We start from the raw sequence: 21007 nt of genomic DNA on the forward strand, positions 1-21007 counted from the left end.
TTGGTTTTGTTTAATTTCTGTCGTCCTTTTATGTTTGTCACAGCTCTTTGTTTATTTTTTCTGCTATGCTTCATCTGTATGTAAATGTTTTTAATGTTTTCTGCTGTTACTATGTATACTGTCATTTTGAAATAATAAAAAAAAATTCTATATAATAATAATATAATATTATTTATGATCTGTTTATTGAAGTACTTTAAATTTAATTTATATCAGACATTTATATATCATTGTGTTAGTTTTAGAGTTTAAATTTGGTTTTTTTTAAAGCTCATTTCAGTCTTAAATATCGCAAAGGACTCAAATAATTTATGCTGGCTTGTAATTTATGCATCGGCCACTAATGTAACTTTAACCCCACAGCTTTTGTTCTATATTTGTTTTTACCTTTATCACATAGTTCAACAAGCTGGCAGGGCTGATGCATTTGGTAAATTCCCCCTGGGTGTAGTCTTTCACAAACCATTTCACAGCTTATTTTCAAGAAGGACTCTGTTTGTTATTTGTCATCAGATGCTTCATTTAGCAGTTAAATGAGCATCGAGGCAGCTATTTACATGAGTGCTTTCATTATATCTGGTTCTACAGGATGCCTGTACAGAGTCCTGCCTCCAGGACACGTCTGTATGTACTATTACACCCTCCCCCTGTAAAAGATTTTTATTGGGATCATTTAACCTTTCCTCAAAAGGTCTCCTTCCCTGCGTGCTAACTACAACATCCCCAAAGTCCCTAAAGTAAATTATTTTTTTGACATTTTAGTGATAATATTTAATGTGGATGCTTTTCAATGATGCACGGGCTGGAAAATGGGCAGGTGGTCTGCAGATCTAGAGCTGGGAACCCTGCAGGGTCTCTAGGCTTTATAGGTTAGAATAAATAGAATTAATGAAACAGTATTTAAGGGTTTTCTGAACAGAATATAATTTTACATGACAAACGTTGCCAGAAGAATTAAATATTCAGACAAAGGCTGTGATATGTGTAAATAATAAAATTATTATTATAGCAAGTTTTGTTTTTTAAGCTTTTTGGGCGTTATCTTACCTGGGATGTTTGCTGGTCTTTAATTGAAAAAACTGATCTTCTTGTGTTCCTGCGGTGCACACAGGCCTACTAGGCTCAATAACCTAGCTTTGTCTTGATATATTGTTGACGTATTGTCTTATAATGATGACATATTCTGTTTACTGATTAAGAGGGCACTCCATTAAATATTTTTGTCACTGCCCACTGTATGTAGGGCCTCAAAAAGGTCCACAGCCCCGGGGCCTCAAGTCATATTAAGGCGCCCATGATGCTTGTGCCCAATTTTTGTGCCAAGTGTTTCGACTTTTACTTGTAGTTGAGTATTTGTACAGTGTGGTATTAGTACTTTTACTTAAGTAACATTTTCAATGCAGGACTTTTACTTGTTGTTGAGTATTTTTACACTGTGGTATTAGTACTTTTACTTAAGTAACTTTTAGTGCAGGACTTTTACTTGTAGTTGAATATTTTTACACTGTGGTATTAGTACTTTTACTTAAGTAACATTTTCAGTGCAGGACTTTTATGAGGTATTTACTGTTTGACAGAGTTTAGAGTTATTATCGCCCAGGGAAAGAAACTGTTTGTGAAGCTGAAAAAAAAGATATATGAAGGTAAAGTGACAATATAAAGGTAAATGCCTAGTAAACTGTAATTATTTAAATAACAGGTAAGTTTTACTATCTGTTGCCATACAATAAGAGGTGCTACACACTCTGAACATGTTTCTGATTGATTACATCTGTAAAAGAATGTGTGTTTAAAATGCATTTGGTATGCCGTGATTATTTATTGGGTGAAATATAATTATTCAATAATATATAATTTAGCTTTGGCAATAATGTAACCTGATTCATAGACTAAGCTACTGGATTTACCCTTCACTATACTCATTTTTAACAGTCTCTTCTGCACTATATTCACTTTTTTAGTAGTCGTGTATCTCAGCTGTTACCCTGCACTATATTCAGTTTTAACAGTTTTCTTCTTCATCTCCTTGTATTTTTATATCTGGTATATTTTTTGTACTTTGTACTTTGCACTACTAACTTTTTAACTGCCTTTTTACTAACATGTTTTGCACTATGGAACTGTGATGCTGGAAACTTGAATTTCCCTCGGGATCAATAAAGTTACTATCTATCTATCTATCTATCTATCTATCTATCTATCTCTATCTATGAACATTCATGCCAATAAAGTTTATTTGAATTTGAAGTAAAGATATATGAAGGTAAAGTGACTATATAAAAGTAAACGCCTAGTAAACTGTAATTATTTAAATATTCTGCAATCACTATTTGCCCTGCAAGTTTGCACTTGCGAGTCAAGCTCGGGGGCTAAATTTACCCTACGTATTCCTCCATTCGGTAATTTCCGTGAGAAAGCGTACAAGAACGTTATTCGTCGTGACGTCATCTTCGGAGAAACACCGCCCCCTTTCTCTTAGGAGAAGACAGTCGGCCATTTTAAGTGTATCAGTCGTCATTTCACATCGCTACAGTAGGACGGAGAACGTCAGGACTCTCTCTATTTCATCATATTTCTCTTACAACTGTGGTGGAGAATTGCCTACTATGAACTGAAACTCTTCCTAAAAATCAAATCAACAGTAGTATCCTAGTGAAGTGACGCATAAGCCAGTAGATTCCAGTGTGTCGAAGTTGTAATTTTTGTTGCACCTCAATGTAGCTTAGAGGAAAATGGCTGTGGAAAGCATGACTGTCCATCCAAACTCCCCAACTACCAACCACGAACACAACAGTCTCCTGACTGACGAAAGGTCGAGTAATTCTACAATCATATTGTAAATGAAATTATTTTATTTTGTCCTGTGCTTTTACACAAAAAGCCCGATGGTTTCTTTTTACTTTTTTTTCTTTCTGTTCAGAGGGATTAAACTCGCCTTTTTTCTGGATATAAACGAGTAACAACAGAGGTAAAGAACCGCCATGTTGACACGACAAGACCAACCGCCAACTGGGGAGGCCAAAATAGACGTTATTAATAACCGTTAAATAGCAAGCCCGGGAATAACCGTTACTCCCTGTTTGAAATTAACGTTAGCACAACCAACGGTCAACCAACGGCCACTCGACTCAAGCCAACTTTGTCTGTTGAAAAACGGCTGATTAATAATACTTTTCACCGCCATTCTTGGTCAATTCAACGGTTATAAAGCATCGGTTAATAACTCACCCATTGTTTAAGAACAGTTAATTTACTTTAATTCAATTTAATTGTATGTGTGGTGACAATAACTGCCAAAAAAATCAAAGTATTTTTTGCTAACGATGGGGCCTACTAGTTTCAGGGCTAGATTAGCAACTTTAGCTTGTCAGGCTTAGCTAATGTTGCTAACGACGGGCCCTCTAGTTTCAGGCTAACTTAGCAACATTAGCTTGTCAGGCTAAGCTAATGCTGCTAATGCTAACGACGGGGCCTAGTAGTTTCAGGCTAAATTAGCAACATTAGCTTGTCGTGCTAAGCTAAGGTTGCTATTTTGTTATTTAATGGTAATTTCACATTAGCGTTTCAAGTCGTTGAATCAAACATAACGTTAACGATTACCGTGAGATCATCTTTATGTATATTAATCGATCAGTATGGGCTATTAAAGTATTTTATAATCAAATCAGTTGCCGCATGCGAGGCAAACCTGCCGCTCAGTTAGATCTACGCACTTTAAAATAGTCCCGGGTCGTCGTCTTTCTGCCTAAATAACACTAGTTATACAGCTTATTTAAGCTCCTGATCACCCTTTAAGATGATTGGAATTTATTCCCCTCAAATGTTAGTTAACGTTAAAATATTTTTTTTAAAGTGCAGACTAATCACAATTGTGCCTTTTTAAAACGCGTTTGTGTGCTGCCTGCTGTCATATGGATATATTTGTCTTAACATATCCCTTTTTATTCACAGCCGTGCCCACACTGACTCGTCCCCCAAAACATCCACAAAAAAGTACCCCCCCAAAAAAAGTGTAAAACGTCTGCAAAGCATCCCAGAAGTGTTTCAAAAACACAAAGTTCCCTTTTTTCCACAGCACAAAATGTGCTGTATGTTACTAATAAGTTGGCCCCATTCCCAAAGACCCACAGACAGACCCCACTAGTGTCCCCTAAAAAGGTTAAAGGTTAGGGGGAAAAAATAACCTTTTTCTATGGTTTTGAGTGCAAAATGTGAAGAAACCCTGTCACAGTAAGTATTCCCCATTTTAATTATGGCCCTTTTGCTTCTAGAATTAACTTATTGACTCATCCACTGAGCTAATTAATGTACCATAATGCATGGTAAATCCTTGTGATTCAATCATCTGTTGAACTTTCAGATCTTCTAGTCTGCTAGTAGGGCATGTTATGGATATAAATGGAAACTTGTTATGGATGATATACTTGTACATACTTGGCAGTACTTTGATACTTGTGTGGGGTCTAATCAATTAAGTAAATAACAGTTTTTCCTCTCACAGGTGTGTTAAAGCCCATAGTTTGTGTTGGTAGACATACACTGACCTGACCTATTAATTTCCTGGCTGACACATAGAGAAATCTGGTTGGGAGTTTGTTTGCATTGGAAGTTTTTTCCTCAAACTGGCACATTGTTGGCAGCAGGTGATGTGTGTATAGTATCTCCACAAGCCAGAGAGGCCACCAGCTTCTGCCTGGGGTGAATCCAGCCACTCCTTATTCATAGAAACCTGCTTCCCATAATACAGCGAAATCCCTGTGCTATGACCGAGAGGCCTCAACGACACATGCCGCTAGTTGGCTGTTGAGATGATACTCCTCTGAGTTTGTGGTGTTTGGATTGGACTCAGGACAAAGAACCTGTTTGAGTTTAGCAAAGTATTTGAGGCGGGGAGATAAAAAGATGACAATCTGATACTGAGCTTTTGTATTGAACCAATATTGTCTGAAAACACAATGTAGGGAGCTACTTTGTGTACAATGACAGAGGAAAGATGGTAAAAGTACATGAGAATACTTTAGTATAGCAACCCAGCCAACATGGTTATGTGGGCCCCACATGGGTTATGCTCAGAGTACCTGGGTACCAAGTAGGTATGGGCCCAAAATGGGTATCTTATCTGGGGCCCACTTGGATCAACTAAGTTGGTCCCACATGGGCTCCCCATGTGGGTCCTAGTTGGGTCATTAATGGGAAATTAGTGCATGGGCTCAGAATGGGCAACACAAATGGGGCCCACTTGGGTCAACTTAGTTGGTCCCAAATGGGCTCCCCATGTGGGCTCCCCATGTGGGTCCTAGTTTGGTCACTAATGGGAAATTAGTGCAGGGGCTCAGAATGGGCAACACAAATGGGGCCCACTTGGGTCAACTAAGTTGGTCCCAAATGGGCTCCCCATGTGGACTACCTGTGTGGGTCCTAGTTGGGTCACTACTGGGAAATTAGTGCATGGGGCCAACATAGAAACTGTGGACAAACCCACTTACAACCCATATTTCAGCCCATGGAGTCCCCATGTAGTACCCACATAGAACTTAAAGCTGGGACCAAGATGGATCTTGGGTATGTTGCCCAGTTGGGGGCCCACATAACACCCATTGTAATCCTGCATGGAATCCATATGGGCAATTGACATTGGGTCATTATGGAACCCGCGGACAATCCCATATAGGGCCCATTTTTCAGCCCATTTACTACCCACATGGGCCCCACATACAAATGTTGGCTGGGAAGTTTGGGATTTCATTCAGGCTTTTGTTCTAGAGTGAAATCAAATGAGCCTAAATATGAAGACAGATTTTGTTGTTTGATCTAGATTGTCTTCTATAACACACAGCAGATAACGTGAGTTTGTGTGTGGACTAGGGCTGTCAATCGATTCAAATATTGAAATGTGATAAAGAGAGATTTGTCAAGTATTTATCCTCTTATCAACATGGGAGTGGGCAAATATGCTGCTTTATGCAAATGTATGTATATATTTATTATTGGAAATCAATCAACAATGACAGATATTGTCCAGAAACCCTTACAGGTACTACATTTAGCATAAAACAATATGCTCAAATCATAACATGGCAAAGCCCAACAGGCAACAACAGCTGTCAGTGTGTCCATGTGCTGACTTGACTATGACTTGATCCCAAACTGCATGTGATTATCATAAAGTGGGCATGTCTGTAAAGGGGAGACTCTTGGGTACCCATAGAACCCATTTAATTTGACATATCTTGTGGTCAGAGGTCAAGGGACCCCTTTGAAAATGGCCATGCCAGTTTTTCCTCGCCAAAATTTAGCGCAAGTTTGGAGCGTTATTTAGCCTCCTTTGCAACAAGCTAGTATGACATGGTTGGTTCAGACTCATAAAAAAATACTTTCTCAAATGAACAGCCTCTGATAGGACTTCCCTACAATGTTCAAATGATGATTTTATAGTCTGTAAAGCTCGAATTTGTCTTCGTTTTGTTCCAAGGATGAAATATTGCTCTGCAGATGAACATTGTGTTCATGACAGAGAGATGAAGTTCAGATTATTAAGGCTGATTATTCCCCAGAGGAAGCTGGCATGCTGAGGATGTGGTGCGGTGTACACATAGCTGACATTTTGCCTCAAAGCAGGTCGACTAAACCCGCCACCTACCTGCTTTGTGTCAGTTCATTCTGTTCTCTTTGTAGGATGTTGTAAGGCAGCAGTGATGTCAGTGAATCCTGTTCACATCACTCTGGCCTCAGGCCTCCCTGCCAGCCTGCTGCAGGCAGCACTAGTCAGCCTACTTTGGGTGTGGGCCTCTGCGGGAGAGCCAGGACCTAATTGATATAGTAATAAATACTTTTCATTGTTATTAATCCCTGTCAGAGCCTGATCCATAAGTCATATCACATCCACGCCAGAGAAAATGGCAGACAAAACAATGACTAACCATGACAAGAATATTTGTGGTCAATTGTTGGTTGTGATCTATTGCTTAGATAAAACTGGCACCTCTTCTCAGAAAATGGTGGCTGGTAGGGAAGGAAAACGGTACATGTTAATATTAATGCTCATCATTTTATCAGTTTTAATGTCAAAACCATTTGGATTAATGGCAGTAGTTTAAAGGAGCAGTGTGTAACAATTAGGGGGATCTATTGACAGATATGTAATATAATTTTAATGAATAAGTATGTTTTCTTTAGTGTATAATCACCAGATAATAGGAATCATTGTGTTTTCGTGACTTTAGAATGAGTCCTTCATATCTACATAGGGAGCAGGTCCTCTTCACAGAGTCTGCAGTGTTTCTACAGTAGCCCAGAACGGACAAACCAAACACGGTTAACTTTTCCTGTTTTGGCCCAAGTCGATAATGTTACTTGCTCCCTTCGCTGCCGCTCTCTCTCTCTTGCTTCACCAATCACTTCCCACATACACTTGCACTGTACGCACTGGTTCTGCTCCAGATGGCTCTAGAGAAGGACATTCGTGTTTCCGTGCCGTCCACTGTAGCTCTCCAACGCGCTTGGCTCACGGGAGAGGCTTCAGTTGGTTGGAATCTCCTCACCTCACCGCTAGATACCGCCAGGTCCTACGCACTGGACCTTTAACTTTAACATTTTTCATTGCTGTTAAAGGTACAGTGTGTAGGATTTGGCAGCATCTAGTGGTGTGGTTGCAGATTGCACCCAACTGAGTACCCCTCCGCTCACTCCTCCCATTCCAAGACTGTGGTAACGTAAACCGCAGAGTGCAAAACCGTGATAACGCTGTTGGCCTAGCTCAGAGGCCGTCCTCACCATAATAACACAACTTTAGGAGCAACGGAAGTCAGACCACGGTTTAGCACTCTGCAGTTCAAGTTACCGCAGTTTCACAAGCGTGTCGGAGAACTACGGTGGCCTTCAGGTAACATAAAAACGTGAAAGGCTCTCTTTAGAGCCAGTGTTTGGTTTGAGCAACATGGCGGACTTCTTGAAGAGGACCCGCTCCCTATGTAGATATGAAGGGCTCATTCTAAGCTAACGAAAATGCATTATTTTCAGGTGATTATACCCAAATGAAAGGATAGTTATGAAAACTATATATTCCATTTCTGCTTATAGATCCCCTGAAATGTACTGTACTGTACGAACTGTTCCTTTAAAACAACGTCCTCCCTTTCACATGTACACCCCCCAGTCTGCAGGAACAGGCCTGCATGTGATCCATGTCAATAAGGATCTCATGATCCTCCGTTGGCAGTTGGCCACAGTAACAGCACATTGGTAATTTCTTGTCCGTCAATACTGCAGTAGAATTGGGATCCCTTCAGCCTGGGACATTTTGGGGGTTTGACCTTTTGTGTGGGATACGATTCAAAACCCCCTGCCAGAAGCATCACATGTTCACACTATTTAAAACTGAAATTACACATGACACTTGTGTAGGTAGACCTGATGTGATGCTTGTGCAGCACGAACATTAAATTCCATATCTTTCATATGATGTGGTTAAATCCAGTTAGAAAGGTGTTGAACGGATTTTGTAAAAAAAGTTTGCATTGAGGTGTTTTCTATGCATTTAATGCCTGTGAAGCAGTGGCATGTGTGCCTAATGTGTATTCTAACTTATCATTGTTATCCAGTGGCAGCTTGACAATAAGGTGTGTAGGCCAAACTGGAGGTAGTAATTATAACCATACTGCAGTGGATTTTCTGTTATTGTTCCTGATGCTGATTTGGATGTTTTTGTACTGTAGTATAAGACAATATACTCTCAGTGTAAGCAGCATTCGCCTGGCTTATATCTTGAGTGTTCAGTTTTAGGTGAGTCCTTTTAAGTATTTACTTATGTACACTTTTTGGAGTGGATTTATGTGTGAAGTAGTGGCTTCATCAGAAGTTTAAGCAGGCACACATCTGTGAGAAATAGAGGTGCTGTGTAAATACACCTGTCAGAGTCACAGGCACTAATAAAAACACCATCTTGCATTTTATGCCCCCCCCTGACATTAATCACCAATCAGGTGTATCTGGTGCTCTTAAGATTCAAAATACAGATCCCTTGTAGTGCCGTTTAGAATAAGAAATCTTTACGACGGAAAGCAATAGGTGCTACAAGGATAACATTCAGAGATTTACAAGTGGGCCAAAGGCCACAAATTTAATAGTTAAAACCTTTTTTATTTTTTCTATTTAACCTGAATGATGTGTTTCAGCCCAAATTATGCCTGAGGGTCAAGATATTTCTTGATTCTTCTTAAGAAAATTACGTTGGTTCGACTCACAAAAATGGAAATAATGCAACTTGCGCTGCGTAAATTATGAATCCTTGAACTATGGACTTAATGTCGACCTTAACAAGCCTCTGTACTCGTTTTTCATCCGCGAACGCTGAAAACAAAACATTAAATGTTCATTTAATTTTTTTCCCCCATTGCTTTTTCTTTAATAATTTTATTATACGTTTATAATTTTTTATTTTATGTCCCAAAACCTAAGATATGGCTGCAGACTGAGCCACAGCCCATGAGAAGATGACATATGTAACTTCCCCCCTCTTGTTATCTGTACATATACAGGCCAGAAGATGGAGAGCTGGAGGAGGGCGAGCTGGAAGATGATGGGGGAGAAGTGGAGGAGGAAGAGGTTGGTGGAGGTACGTCCGTGGCAGCAGCAGCAGGAGGAGGAGGAGGTGGAGGCGGAGGAGGAGGAGGAGGAGGAGGAGGAGGAGGAGGAGGAGGCGGAGATGGCGGTGATGAAGCAGGCGGAGGAGGTGAAGCAGTAGGGGAAGGGGCCGCGGAGAGGCCTCAGCGTAGTAAGGAGCGCAGCAGCAATTCGGATGAAGAGAGATCCCACCGTCGCAAGAGGAAGAGGAAGAAAGAGAGGGAGCGAGAACGGGAGAAGAGGAGGTCCAAGAAGAAACGCAAATCCAAACACAAAGTACGTTTCTTCCTAGTTATTTGCACCCTTCTGTCTTGATCTACAAACTGTGAACCTGTGTCTGTCTATCGCTAGCACTTTTTATCTGAATATATCTATATTTCGCTCTCTCGCAGCGTCATGCATCCTCCGATGACGAACACTCGGACTTCAGTGATGACTCTGACTACAGTCCCAGTGAGAAGAGGAAGTACAGAGAGTACAGCCCTCAGTACCCCCCTCCTGTAAGTCTAAAGAACTAACTCACACTTAACGTTACAATCCTCATATATTTATCTCAATCAAATGTCTTTTAAAGTGCGGGTCCATTATTTATTTTCTATTTTTTCTCAGGTTTTCAAATTCGATCATTCAAATTTTAGTCGAAGTATGTATGTTTTAGTGTCAAAATGCTATTTTCCCAAACCCTTCTAAAGACGTTTTCCTACGTGACCTGACGTAGGTTTCTGCATGATGACGCAGCTACATTGACAGTATATTTACATCCTTAAAGTCAGTGTATTAACGGTACATACAGTAACTTAGATGGCGGTTGACAGTTTGGAGAAGCAGACAGGAGTACCGGCACGAAGCTACACCACGTTAGTTCACATCTGAAAGTCACACAATAACACAAACAGACTAACTGATGGATGCAGCGGTAGACCAGAAACTCCCGTGTTCTGTGAGGTAAAATTACTGTTTTTGTGAATGGAGTCTGGTTGCTTTGAAGACAGCGATATAACCGCTTGAGTTAGTGTCAGAAAGGGCTGTCTGATGGCGATGGCTAAATATAGCGTACACTAAACTGATATTGATTCAGAATTAAAATGTGTTTTTCTGCTGCTCCAGTCCACAGCCGCGGTTATATTGCTCTCTTCAAAGCCACCAGACTCCATTCACAAAAGCTGAACACAGGAGTATACATACAACCCCACTTAAAAAAATCCGAACTAACCTTTTCAGTTATTTCTAAACTTAGCACAGCTAACTTTGATCAGCTAGTGCTAGCGTTGACATTATTCATAACCTTATTGATTAGCTTAATTTGAATACCATTGTCATTGATTTTTGCAACGGCTGAGTGGCCGTTTCTATTTGAAAAAAACCCCAAAACAGAACGAAGATGAACCCGCCCTTTTGTAAGGTTTCAGTATTCCTCATTACGTCAATATTGAATAAAGTTTTGTGTGAAGTAAAATCGCCTAACACGTTCACCCGTCTCTAGCCTCATGGGGGCTACGGCGGCCCAAAGAAGGGCAGCTACATGAAGATGGACAAGCAGGGCTACGGAGGCTACGATGACTTTGAAGAGGAAAACTTTGAGGGAGAGGAAGAGGAGGAAATGGTGGAGGAAGACTATGACGACTTCACCAAGGAGCTCAACCAGTACCGTAAGGCCAAGGAGGGAGGAGGCGGCCGCGGACGAGGTGGGTCCACGGCAGTCGGGTTAAAGCTGTTGAAGTTCTACTGCATGCTAAATATTTACCCAGCTGAGATGTAATCCAGTTCTCAGGGAGTCAGTGAGGCCAGATGTTGTGGAAAGTTCCTTTTCCTAAACTACATTTATGAAAATGTGTATTTATTTAGGCATACTATTATACATACACACTGACCTTTAGGAAAGTAAACAGACTTTTAAGATAATGTGCCACTGTGTGACAAAAGTTTGGTAGCAGATTCATCACCTTGTTTCTGTTTTACTCGCTACTCAGTTTCATTTGCACATTTATGGACACACAAAGGAGCTTATGTATTTGCTAAAAGTTTCTTATCAATTCAAATTCCATAGATAAGTTGCCTCTGTCGCTTACTCTTGTTTCATTTCTCTGTGTGTCTGTGCAGGGGGCAAAGGTCGCATGAAGAACCTAAGAGGACGTGGAGGAATGAGGGGAGGGAGGAGGGGAAGAGGAGGAAGCAGAGGAAGAGGAGGTCGAGGCGGAGGAGGAGGAGGAGGATTAGGAGGATTAGGAGGAGGAGGAGGATTAGGAGGAGGAGGAGGAGGAGGAGGAAAGATGGGAGGAGACAACGACGATGGAGACGGCTATGGAGAAGAGATGGAGGTGGGGTTTGGAATTGAGGATGAAGCCTATTGTCTATTTGCTTTGGTCAAAGTCCAGCAAACAAGTTGCTTTATTTTGTGTATTTGCACAGTTGTTTAAATATATTTCACATAGAAACATTCTCGGGAACAAAAACACATGGAGCAGTCATGTCCTTCATTTTCATGTGAGAAAGTAGTTTATTCTGTCTAAGACAAACAACATCTGGAACATCTGTAGTGATCGTAAACAATCCCCTTTTGCTGTCCAGCACTGAGAAATCAAGCCTGTTGGGGGTCTTAGGAATAGTGATAATAATGAATAATACTCTGAATACTAATAATCCATGTAAACTAATGTTCAGTCCTTTGCTTTCTTTTGTGTTCTCATTTCCCAAAACAAACCAAACTTAGAGTACAAATTAAATAATTCAGTTGTAATCTGTAATTCAGGAAAAAAACTGCATTACTTTCCATTCCAAGTTGATTCTGAAGTTATATTCTCTGAAGCCTCAAAGGGATAGTTCTCTTGTTTTGAAGTGGGGTGGTATGAGGTACGTGTCAGTGTATTACCTACAGTAGATGACGGTCGGCACGCCGCCAGTTTGGAGAAACAGACAGGAGTACCAGCACGAGAGCAAAGTGATGTACTGCTGTGGACGGGGGCAGCATCTACTGTAGTAATACACTGACTATGGATCAGTACCTCATACAACCCCACTTTAAAACACCCAAACTATCCCTTTAAGTAAGTGATACTTATTAAGTGACGTGTGAAATCTGTTCTTACAGTATGGAGATGATGACTATGACAACATGGGGGATGATGACTACGATGAGTACTCTAAAGAACTCAATCAGTACAAGAAGGGCAAAGACAGAGGCAGAGGTGAGTTTGGATTTTAGGTAGTTGTCCATCTTTATCTTTCTTGACAAAAAGTTTGACTGACTATGTCGCCGAAATATTCACTCTCTCTCACTTTGATTTCAATTTCTGCTCCAGGGGGTAAAGGTGGCCGCGGGCGAGGGAGGGGTAAAGGAGGACGGGGTATGCTCAGAGGAGGAAGGGGTCGAAACCGCGGGAGAGGAAGAGGCGACATGGGCAACGATGACGACAACAACGGGGACATGGACAACGGGGTAAGGCTGTGTTGTAATTCTGTTATCAGATCAGCCCCCAGGACAAATCCTTTTATAGTTATTAAACTTGAGGAATAAAATGACATAAATGTCTCTTTCTTACTGACACTCTGCTCTCTCCCTCTGTGTCGGCTTGTTTGTATGTATTTTAGGACGGAGGTGGAGGAGGCGATGGACCAGGACTCGGGAGGAGGAATCATAATGATAAGCACCAGGATAAGAAAGGAAAGGCCATCTGCAAGTACTACATCGAGGGACGATGCACCTGGGTAAGACCGCACAAATATTCTCTTTACTTGAAATTCACAGTAAATTCAGAAAATGTGTAGTTTTGTCACAATTCCAGGAAAAAAAGTTCCTCAAATGCGATACAAATTCCCCCAAAAAGGCTGGATTACTATTCACACATAATATGTAATTCAGGAAAATAAGCTGCATTACTTTTCATTCCAAGCTGATTCTGAAGTTATATTCGCTGAAGCCTTAAAGGGAAAGTTTGGGACTCCATTGACAAAAACTGTTATTCTACCTCGCAGAACACAGGAGTTGCTGGTTTACCGCTGCTTTGATCCATTAGTTTGTTGGTGTTATTGTGTGACTTTACTGTTTTAAAGGGTTAGTTTGGATTCACCAAAGTCACACAATAACACAAACAAACTAACCAATCGAGGCAGCGGTAGACCAGCAACTTCTGTGTTCTGTGAGGTAAAATTACTGTTTTTGTTAATTGAGTCTGGTGGATTTGATTCCTCCAATGTGATACAAATTCCCTAAAAAAGGCTGGATTTTGAAGTTGTTTGCAACCCAGTTTAGTGAGCAAATTAAAGCAGCTACAAATGGTCTAACATATGGTTAAACTCAAATGATTCCAGTGAACTGAACTAATTTAGTTTAGGCGGAATAAAAACCCTGAAAATAACAGGCATCAAGACACAATGACGAAACATTTATTTTGTCCTCTCTGGTCTTTAAGTTGTCTATAGGTGGCTCTCTCAAACATGTGAGTCAGGTTTCATTCTGGCCTTTTTTCAACCTCCAGGGGGACCACTGCAACTTCAGCCACGACATTGAGCTGCCCAAGAAGAAGGAGCTGTGCAAGTTCTACATCACCGGATTTTGTGCCCGAGCCGACCACTGTCCTTACATGCATGATATCCTTTACTATTACAAGGGAATTGTGGGTTTATTGAAGCTGACAATTTTTTACCTGTGTGAAGATGCATCTAACTGAGAATAGGTTTGCATTAATCTCAGAATTCAAATGAGAACATTTCAGTGTTTTTGTGAGTGTTCCTCCTTGACTCCCATGCTACGTGAATTCCCCTGTAAGCTGTTCCACACCACGGGGAACTGTGTCAACGGCGACGAATGCATGTTCTCACATGACGCCCTCAATGATGACACGCAGGACCTGCTCAACAAGGTAGGATCCTCCAACACTGTTCCCCTTTCTCGCAGCTAATTTCTTTAAAAGGTCTGAAAATCTTTTTTTTTTATTAGTATTATATGTACGTCTAGGTTCTTTAAAGATCGAAAAATACAGTGAAACGTTTTCATTTATACAATTTGCTTGTTTGATTTTATAAATACCTTGAGAACATATTTCAGATGAACTTATCGGTGGATATGTGTGTTTTTTTCTAGATGCTGGCAGAGGACGCAGAGGCCGGAGCTGAGGATGAGAAGGAGGTGGAGGAGCTGAAGAAGCAGGGGATCAACCCTCTCCCCAAACCCCCTCCTGGAGTCGGCCTCCTCCCCACTCCTCCTCGGCCTGTTCCTGTAGACACCAACACCGGGGGTGGGGATTTCAGCGGGCCATCGCCGGCTGAATTTGGGGGTCTTTCTGGACCTAACCTAGTGCCCCTCGGCAACAAAGTTCCCTCAGGACAGGGGCCTGTTCCCGGGCCTAACCCGTGTGTTGGACCACCTCTCCATCCTCCTGACGGAAGTCCCTTCCAAGGCGGGCCCCCAAATCTCAGTTGCCCTCCTCCCCACATGGGCCCCCCACCTCCTTGTGGTGGAGGTGGAGGTGGAGGCGGCGGGGGGAAGAAGATCCCCTCATTGTTTGAGATTAAAGTTCAGCCGACGGGACAGCTGGCTCATAAACTGGCCGTCAGGTAAGAAATCAGAAGACAAACATTAAAGGGATAGTTCAGGTGTTTTGAAGTGAGGTTGTATGAGGGACTGATCCATAGTGGGTGTGTTCACGCCCCCAGTTTGGTGAAACAGACAGGAAAACGTATTTTAGTCACCTAAAAAAATTTAAGTGTATGCTATATTTAGAATATTTCCACTGCTTTACCTCGCTGTTAGACAGATGTTTTAGTGTCAAGTTACTTTTAAACTTTCCCTGATTTGTCCCTGCAAAGTCTCTGAAATTACTCCTCCTTTCCCTCCTCTATCAGGGGCCAGACTCCCAGTGGCAACCAGGGTCAGACTGCAGCACCTGGACCCCAAGGTCCCCCTGGTGGTCCTCCCCCCTGCTTCCCTACTCCTCCAGGCATGATGCCCCCCGACATGCAGAACATGGGCCCCAACCTCGGGATGAACCAGGGGCCCCCCAACATAGGCCCCGGCGGACCGCCCATGATGGGAGGATTTGGTGACGGCCCTCCACATGGAGGTCCTCATCCTCCAGGTCCTCCTCCGAACTTCTTTAATAACTTCTTCAATCAGCAGGACAGTATGAAGATGGAGGGAGTGGTGCAAGAAGGTGAGAGTCAATTACAAGAATCAAACTGAGCGATTAAAGACTGAAAGAACAAGTACCAAGTTAGCTTTGGAGCAATCAGTTGATTGATACACAGGACAAAAAAAACCACTAACATCTGTGGGAAAGATTACATATGCTATATGACGTGCGTTGAAGTGAATATATAATAAATAATATCCACAGAGATTTGGACAATTATTATAATTTATTAACGTATAAAACATACAATTAATACGCTCTCCTCAAAGCCACCAGACTCCAGTCAGACAACAGTGATTTTACCCCGCTGATCATCAAAACACACTTCATTCAGACAAAATAAACTCATCAAAACTGTCTTTGTTAGGCTTTCCACGGTTTTAACAATCACCAACTCTGGTTTGGTCAAAATAAAACCTTAATTTACAGTTAGATGCAAAAAGAAACAGCCGTTATATGCGCTCCTCAAAGCTACCAGACTCCATTGACAAAAACATGAATTTGATCTCGCTGATCATTATAAAACACACTTGATTCAAATTTGACAGAAACAAAATAAAACCGTCTTTTTTTAGTCCACTGTTCCAAAAACCACCAACTCTGGTTTGAGAGTTTGAAGAGAGACTGAATAATAACAGATATAAAAAAAGAAGTAACCACCGTAACGTTTTCTAACCGTTTTCTGTCGCATTCATGACGTCAAACGTGACACACCAGAAAAAAAACAGAAAGGGATACTCGTCTACTGGCAATGGGAAAAGGAGTCTATCCCCTATTTTTAGCAGGTTTTTCCAGTGTTTAAGAAACTTGCATATATGCACTAATTTTTGGTGGAAAAAGGGTTTTACTGCTTCTGTACTGACACTCGCTGTTCCTGCTCAGGTGACAACTACCAGGGTTTTGGTGGTATGGATGAGAGAGGAGGACCAGGGAAACATGGAAACAAATCAGGTGGCCAAGAAGGCTCTGCTAACGGAGCGTCAGCCAAACAGGGAGGGATGTCTGTGCCTGACTTCCTGCCTCCGGCGCAGCGCGTCCTGTTCATGAGGATCCAACAGAAGCAGCAGGAAGAAGAAAGAGCTCGCCGGATGGCCGAGGGAGGATCAGAGAGGAGTAGAGACACTGAAGGTAGAGGGAAATCATCTGCACCTGTTTGTGTATAAATTAGTTATTCCTTTGTAATAGTGAGTCGTAATTCTCCTTTACATAATCCCTTTTTCATATATTCAGTATATTGCCTTAAAACACTATATTTAAGTCCTTTACGCACAGGGGGCATTATTTTTTCGTTTCCAGGTTAATCACATCTGTTTCTGGTGTAAAGTTTTTGTTTTTCCTAACAAACTTTGATTTTTCCAGAGATTAACATCCAAACATGTGCGTCCTTCCTTCTCAGGTGACTCAGGGAACTGGTACTCCAGTGAGGATGAGGATGGTGGTGGTAGCGTGACCTCCATCTTGAAGACGCTCCGTCAGCAGACCCAAGCTCCTCAAAAGCCTGACGGCCCCCTGGGCGACCCTCGTCTCCAGAAGGCCTCCCCTGCCCACGCTCCGGCTCGGCCGGCCGACCCCCGCTTGGCTCGGGACCCACGCCTGACGCGTGCTGGCGACTCGGCTCAACTCTCCGACCCCACCCACTCCATGCCCGCTCTAACAGGACCGCCTGCAGACCCCAGGTTAGCCCGGCTCGCTGCTGCTGGCTCAGCGGGATCCAGCTCCCACTCGCCTCCTGCTCTTAAACCAGAGCCTCCTCTGGTCTACAAGCCCCCACCGCTTACAACCCCGGCAGTGGAGGAGGAGGAGACGGAGCGGGCTCTACGGGACAAACCGGTGCCGATTCCTCTGGACCCGCTCATGGGTATGGCTCTGAGAGACCCGCGCTCACAGCTGCAGCAGTTCAGCCACATCAAGAAGGATATTGTTCTCCACATGCCGGCCTTCGCCAAAACCATCACCTGGTCGCCTGAGGATCTCCTTCCTCTCCCCCTCCCCAAGCAGGACCTCCTTCCCCTCCCACCAGGCATCCCTCCCGTCTCCTCCATAGACCCACGTGTGGCCCGCGCTCAGCAGTCGCTCCAAACGTCGCTCCCTCACTCACAGCCTCCTCCCGTTCAGCCTCCTCCCTCCTCCTTGGACCCCCCTGGTCCCTCTTCCTCCTCCTCCTCCTCCCTCCCAGACTTTGAACTGCTGTCTCGTATCCTGAAGACTGTCAACTCCAGCCCGTCCCAGACTCCCTCCCCTCCTCTCCTACCCTCCCCTGTTCCCCCTCTGTCGCTGCTGGGTCCTCCTCCCCCAATGCCTCCCCCACCTGCAGAAAAGCCTCTTGACCCCCGTGTGTCCCGTAAAGGCCCCTTAGACCCCCGTCTCCAGCCCCAGAAGTCAGCACTGAAGCAACCATCAGACCCTGTGCCCCCTCCTGTCCCCTCCACATCTCCAGCAACAACATCTAGCTCCTCTCCCCCCACCATCGCCCCCTACGACCCAAGGCTGCTCTCCTCAGGGGGGGCAGGCCGCGGTGTGGGAGCCGGGGCACCAGGGGGCGCCAGTGTGCTGAGCACCATTAGTCTCTATGACCCTCGGACTAACAAACCAGGCAGCCCTGGTATCAGCAGTGGCTCTAACAACTCCCCCAACTCAGCCAGCACAGAGTCCAAACCCAGTGACCCCCCGGCGGTTAAACCCAAGTCCAAGGAGCCCCTTTTTGTTCGGAAGTCTGCGTTGGATCAACCAGAGCCGGAAAAAAGTGCAGAGCAAGGAACGGATCGATACAACAGCTATAACAGGCCCCGGCCCAAACCTGCACCCTCGCCCAACTCCGCGGCGCAGGGAGGGCCCGCTGCAGCCGCCGCTGGAGGTCAGGGTGCTCCCGGAGCTGCTGGGGATCAGGGGCCTGCCGGCGTCCACAACCTACCAGTGGCCACTTTGTTTGGCTCGGTGAAGCAGGCGGCCAAGCCCGGCGGCACGGGCAGCCCCTTTGGAGGCAACAGTCCGGTGCAGCCGGACCAGGCGACCACGGAGCAGGACAACGCCTCGCTGAAGGACGTTTTCAAAGGCTTTGACCCCACAGCCTCGCCCTTCTGCCAGTGACCCCCGACCACTGAACCCTAAAGCCCGTCACGTGGTCGCCCGTTGGCTTGTTTTAACATTTTTTGGACACTGAACAGATCGGTGAAACGGAGAAAGGAGACGCACCTAGGCGACTGCCTGTAGGACTGGTTAAGAAAACGAACTTTTGTGAACAAACACGACATGTTTCATCCACACACACACACACACACACACACACACACTTTAGCGCAGTGTTGCAGATTCAGATTCTATAAAAGACTGTCGGGTTATGGGGTCGGGTTTAAAGTTAAATCTCTATTTTAAACAAACTTATTGATGTATAAATAAATGTATTCTCTTCTTCTTGATGCTTAATGAAAGCAGTTATTCAGAGAGCAGCAAAAACACATTTATATGGAAGGAACATTTTAGCTTCGCATCTTTTTTTCATTAATCCTCTTCATTTCAGTTCCTACATTTTCTCCTCACCTCTAAACTCGTTGATGTGCTTGTCTATATTTTTGGGCAGTCAAAGTTGACGGTGCTCTTCTCGGCAACAGATGAAAAGACGGGATACATCTCAACAAAATATTGCTTATTTGTGGTGTTTTTGTGATTAATTGAACGGCACTGAGGCAACTCCTTTAACACTGTTGCCCATTAGAAACAACACTGCCTTTGCATCTCTTTAACCCCTGAAAACTGTTTCATTATGACTCACCGTGTCACATTTGCTGCAGAAACAATTGCAAATATGTAAACTTAGAATCTATATTCTGCTTTTTTTTTTAGTATTTATTTTCTCTGCACTGTCGGTTTGTGTTCTCGAGGGCTGTATTAATGTTTTTAATGTCTCCTTCAGCTGTTCATATACTGTTGCATTACCCAAAAATAGGTAACTTTGCTGGTGCAGGAAGTGACTGCCTCTCTAACCACTACGCCACTGTTATTTTTCCCTTCAGCAGTCCTGTTGCTTTGTTTTATCTTCCTGTGAAAACGGAGAGCTCATAAATGACGGCTTCTGTAGCTTTAAGGTAGAAGAGCTGGAAAAGATGGTTGTCCGACACTTAATCTTCATACTTTTTTCTCACCTTACTAAGAATGGGACACTTTGATTCACTGATTCACCATCTAGCCTTTAGCTTTTAGTTGTTTTGTTTTTATTTTGTCAAGAATGAAAAGATTTCTGAGAGTGGTTGGTGAATAATTTGCAGCCTCACACAGCATCAATTTCTTTTGACTTTCCTGGCTGCTGACAGTGTGACAATCATAAACTAGACTTGGACCTAAAATTTAATGAATGCATGGATTGTGCATTGATCTCTTGCAGGTGCTCCCTCTACTGTCAGTCTGTGGAAAGAAAACCATTCAAATGTCAGATCTTAACACGACCTGTGTTGATAAAACAGACTGAACACGGTTTTCTCTCTCAGGCTTGCAGCTGAAGAAGTGCACGCTTCATGGTGGAAATGTTAATTTTGGGATGGATTAACAGTTCAGATGTTTAAAGCTTCCCTTCATAGTTCCTGCCCTTTACCATAAACAGTTGTGCAGCATCTGAATCAGGGTGAGGAAGAGCAGTTGTTCCCATTTTGCCTGATTTTCATTGTCAGGCCTGTCTGAAAATCTTTAAACGTGGGGGTCACCGTCGAGGAGAAGTTTCTGACTTCCAGAAGGTGTCTGGATCGACCGTCTTGTGTATAAATGTTGATCATTTTAATTTATTTTTTTATACTCGGGTAAATATACTTCCTCACTTGACATTTTTTGAACTGAATCATTTTATATATCCGGAATATGTGATTGCCGCTCACCTCAGTGGGACGTCGGCAGCCTGTAACCGTGTGAAGAGAGGAGAAAGATGTATTTTTTTATTTGGTTTTGTGTGTAAAGATTCAAACTAACAAAAGATTCACTATTGCTCCCTCCTGTCAGGACAAGAGAGAAAGCCTGTTAGGAGGCCGAGTGTCAGCGATAGCAAGTTATTGTTCTTTGTTGTTTTGTAAGTTTGTTTTCAGTTGTTTTGTTTTTTTCTGGCTATGTAAATTCGACCAGTATCCTGTCTTTGGAGGAGTGGAGTTTTCTAACTGTACACTGTAGGTGAGGTTGTTAAAGTATTTAAATAAAGTTGATACATGATCAACCAGTTAAAACTCTTATTTTCTGTATTTTTATTACCCAAGTTCATTCATTTAATTTCACCACTTTAT

At 43.0% G+C, this 21007-nt stretch overlaps 1 protein-coding gene across 1 annotated transcript; it reads left to right on the top strand.

The window, feature by feature from the left end:
- Positions 1–2494: 2494 nt before the first annotated feature.
- zc3h4 (zinc finger CCCH-type containing 4) lies at positions 2495–20956 on the top strand. The gene is made up of 14 exons (XM_037775005.1): positions 2495–2812; positions 9537–9897; positions 10014–10121; positions 11105–11306; positions 11722–11939; positions 12710–12806; positions 12921–13057; positions 13210–13326; positions 14097–14208; positions 14371–14480; positions 14702–15174; positions 15463–15770; positions 16632–16877; positions 17146–20956. Exons 1-14 carry the CDS (start codon positions 2733–2735, stop codon positions 18834–18836), a joined length of 4260 nt encoding a protein of 1419 aa, XP_037630933.1. The 5' UTR covers positions 2495–2732; the 3' UTR covers positions 18837–20956.
- The last annotated feature ends 51 nt before the right edge of the window (positions 20957–21007 follow it).

The sequence above is a fragment of the Sebastes umbrosus genome, chromosome 7 (genome assembly GCF_015220745.1).
Source record: "Sebastes umbrosus isolate fSebUmb1 chromosome 7, fSebUmb1.pri, whole genome shotgun sequence".
NCBI lineage: Eukaryota > Metazoa > Chordata > Actinopteri > Perciformes > Sebastidae > Sebastes > Sebastes umbrosus.

Bases quoted from the DNA above. Each gene is read 5' to 3' on its own strand.
- zc3h4 (XM_037775005.1), top strand. From the start codon at position 2,733: ATGGCTGTGGAAAGCATGACTGTCCATCCAAACTCCCCAACTACCAAC. The intron at 11,940-12,709 runs GTGGGGTTTGGA...CTGTTCTTACAG, and splicing joins GCTATGGAGAAGAGATGGAG to TATGGAGATGATGACTATGA. The intron at 12,807-12,920 runs GTGAGTTTGGAT...TTTCTGCTCCAG, and splicing joins GGGCAAAGACAGAGGCAGAG to GGGGTAAAGGTGGCCGCGGG.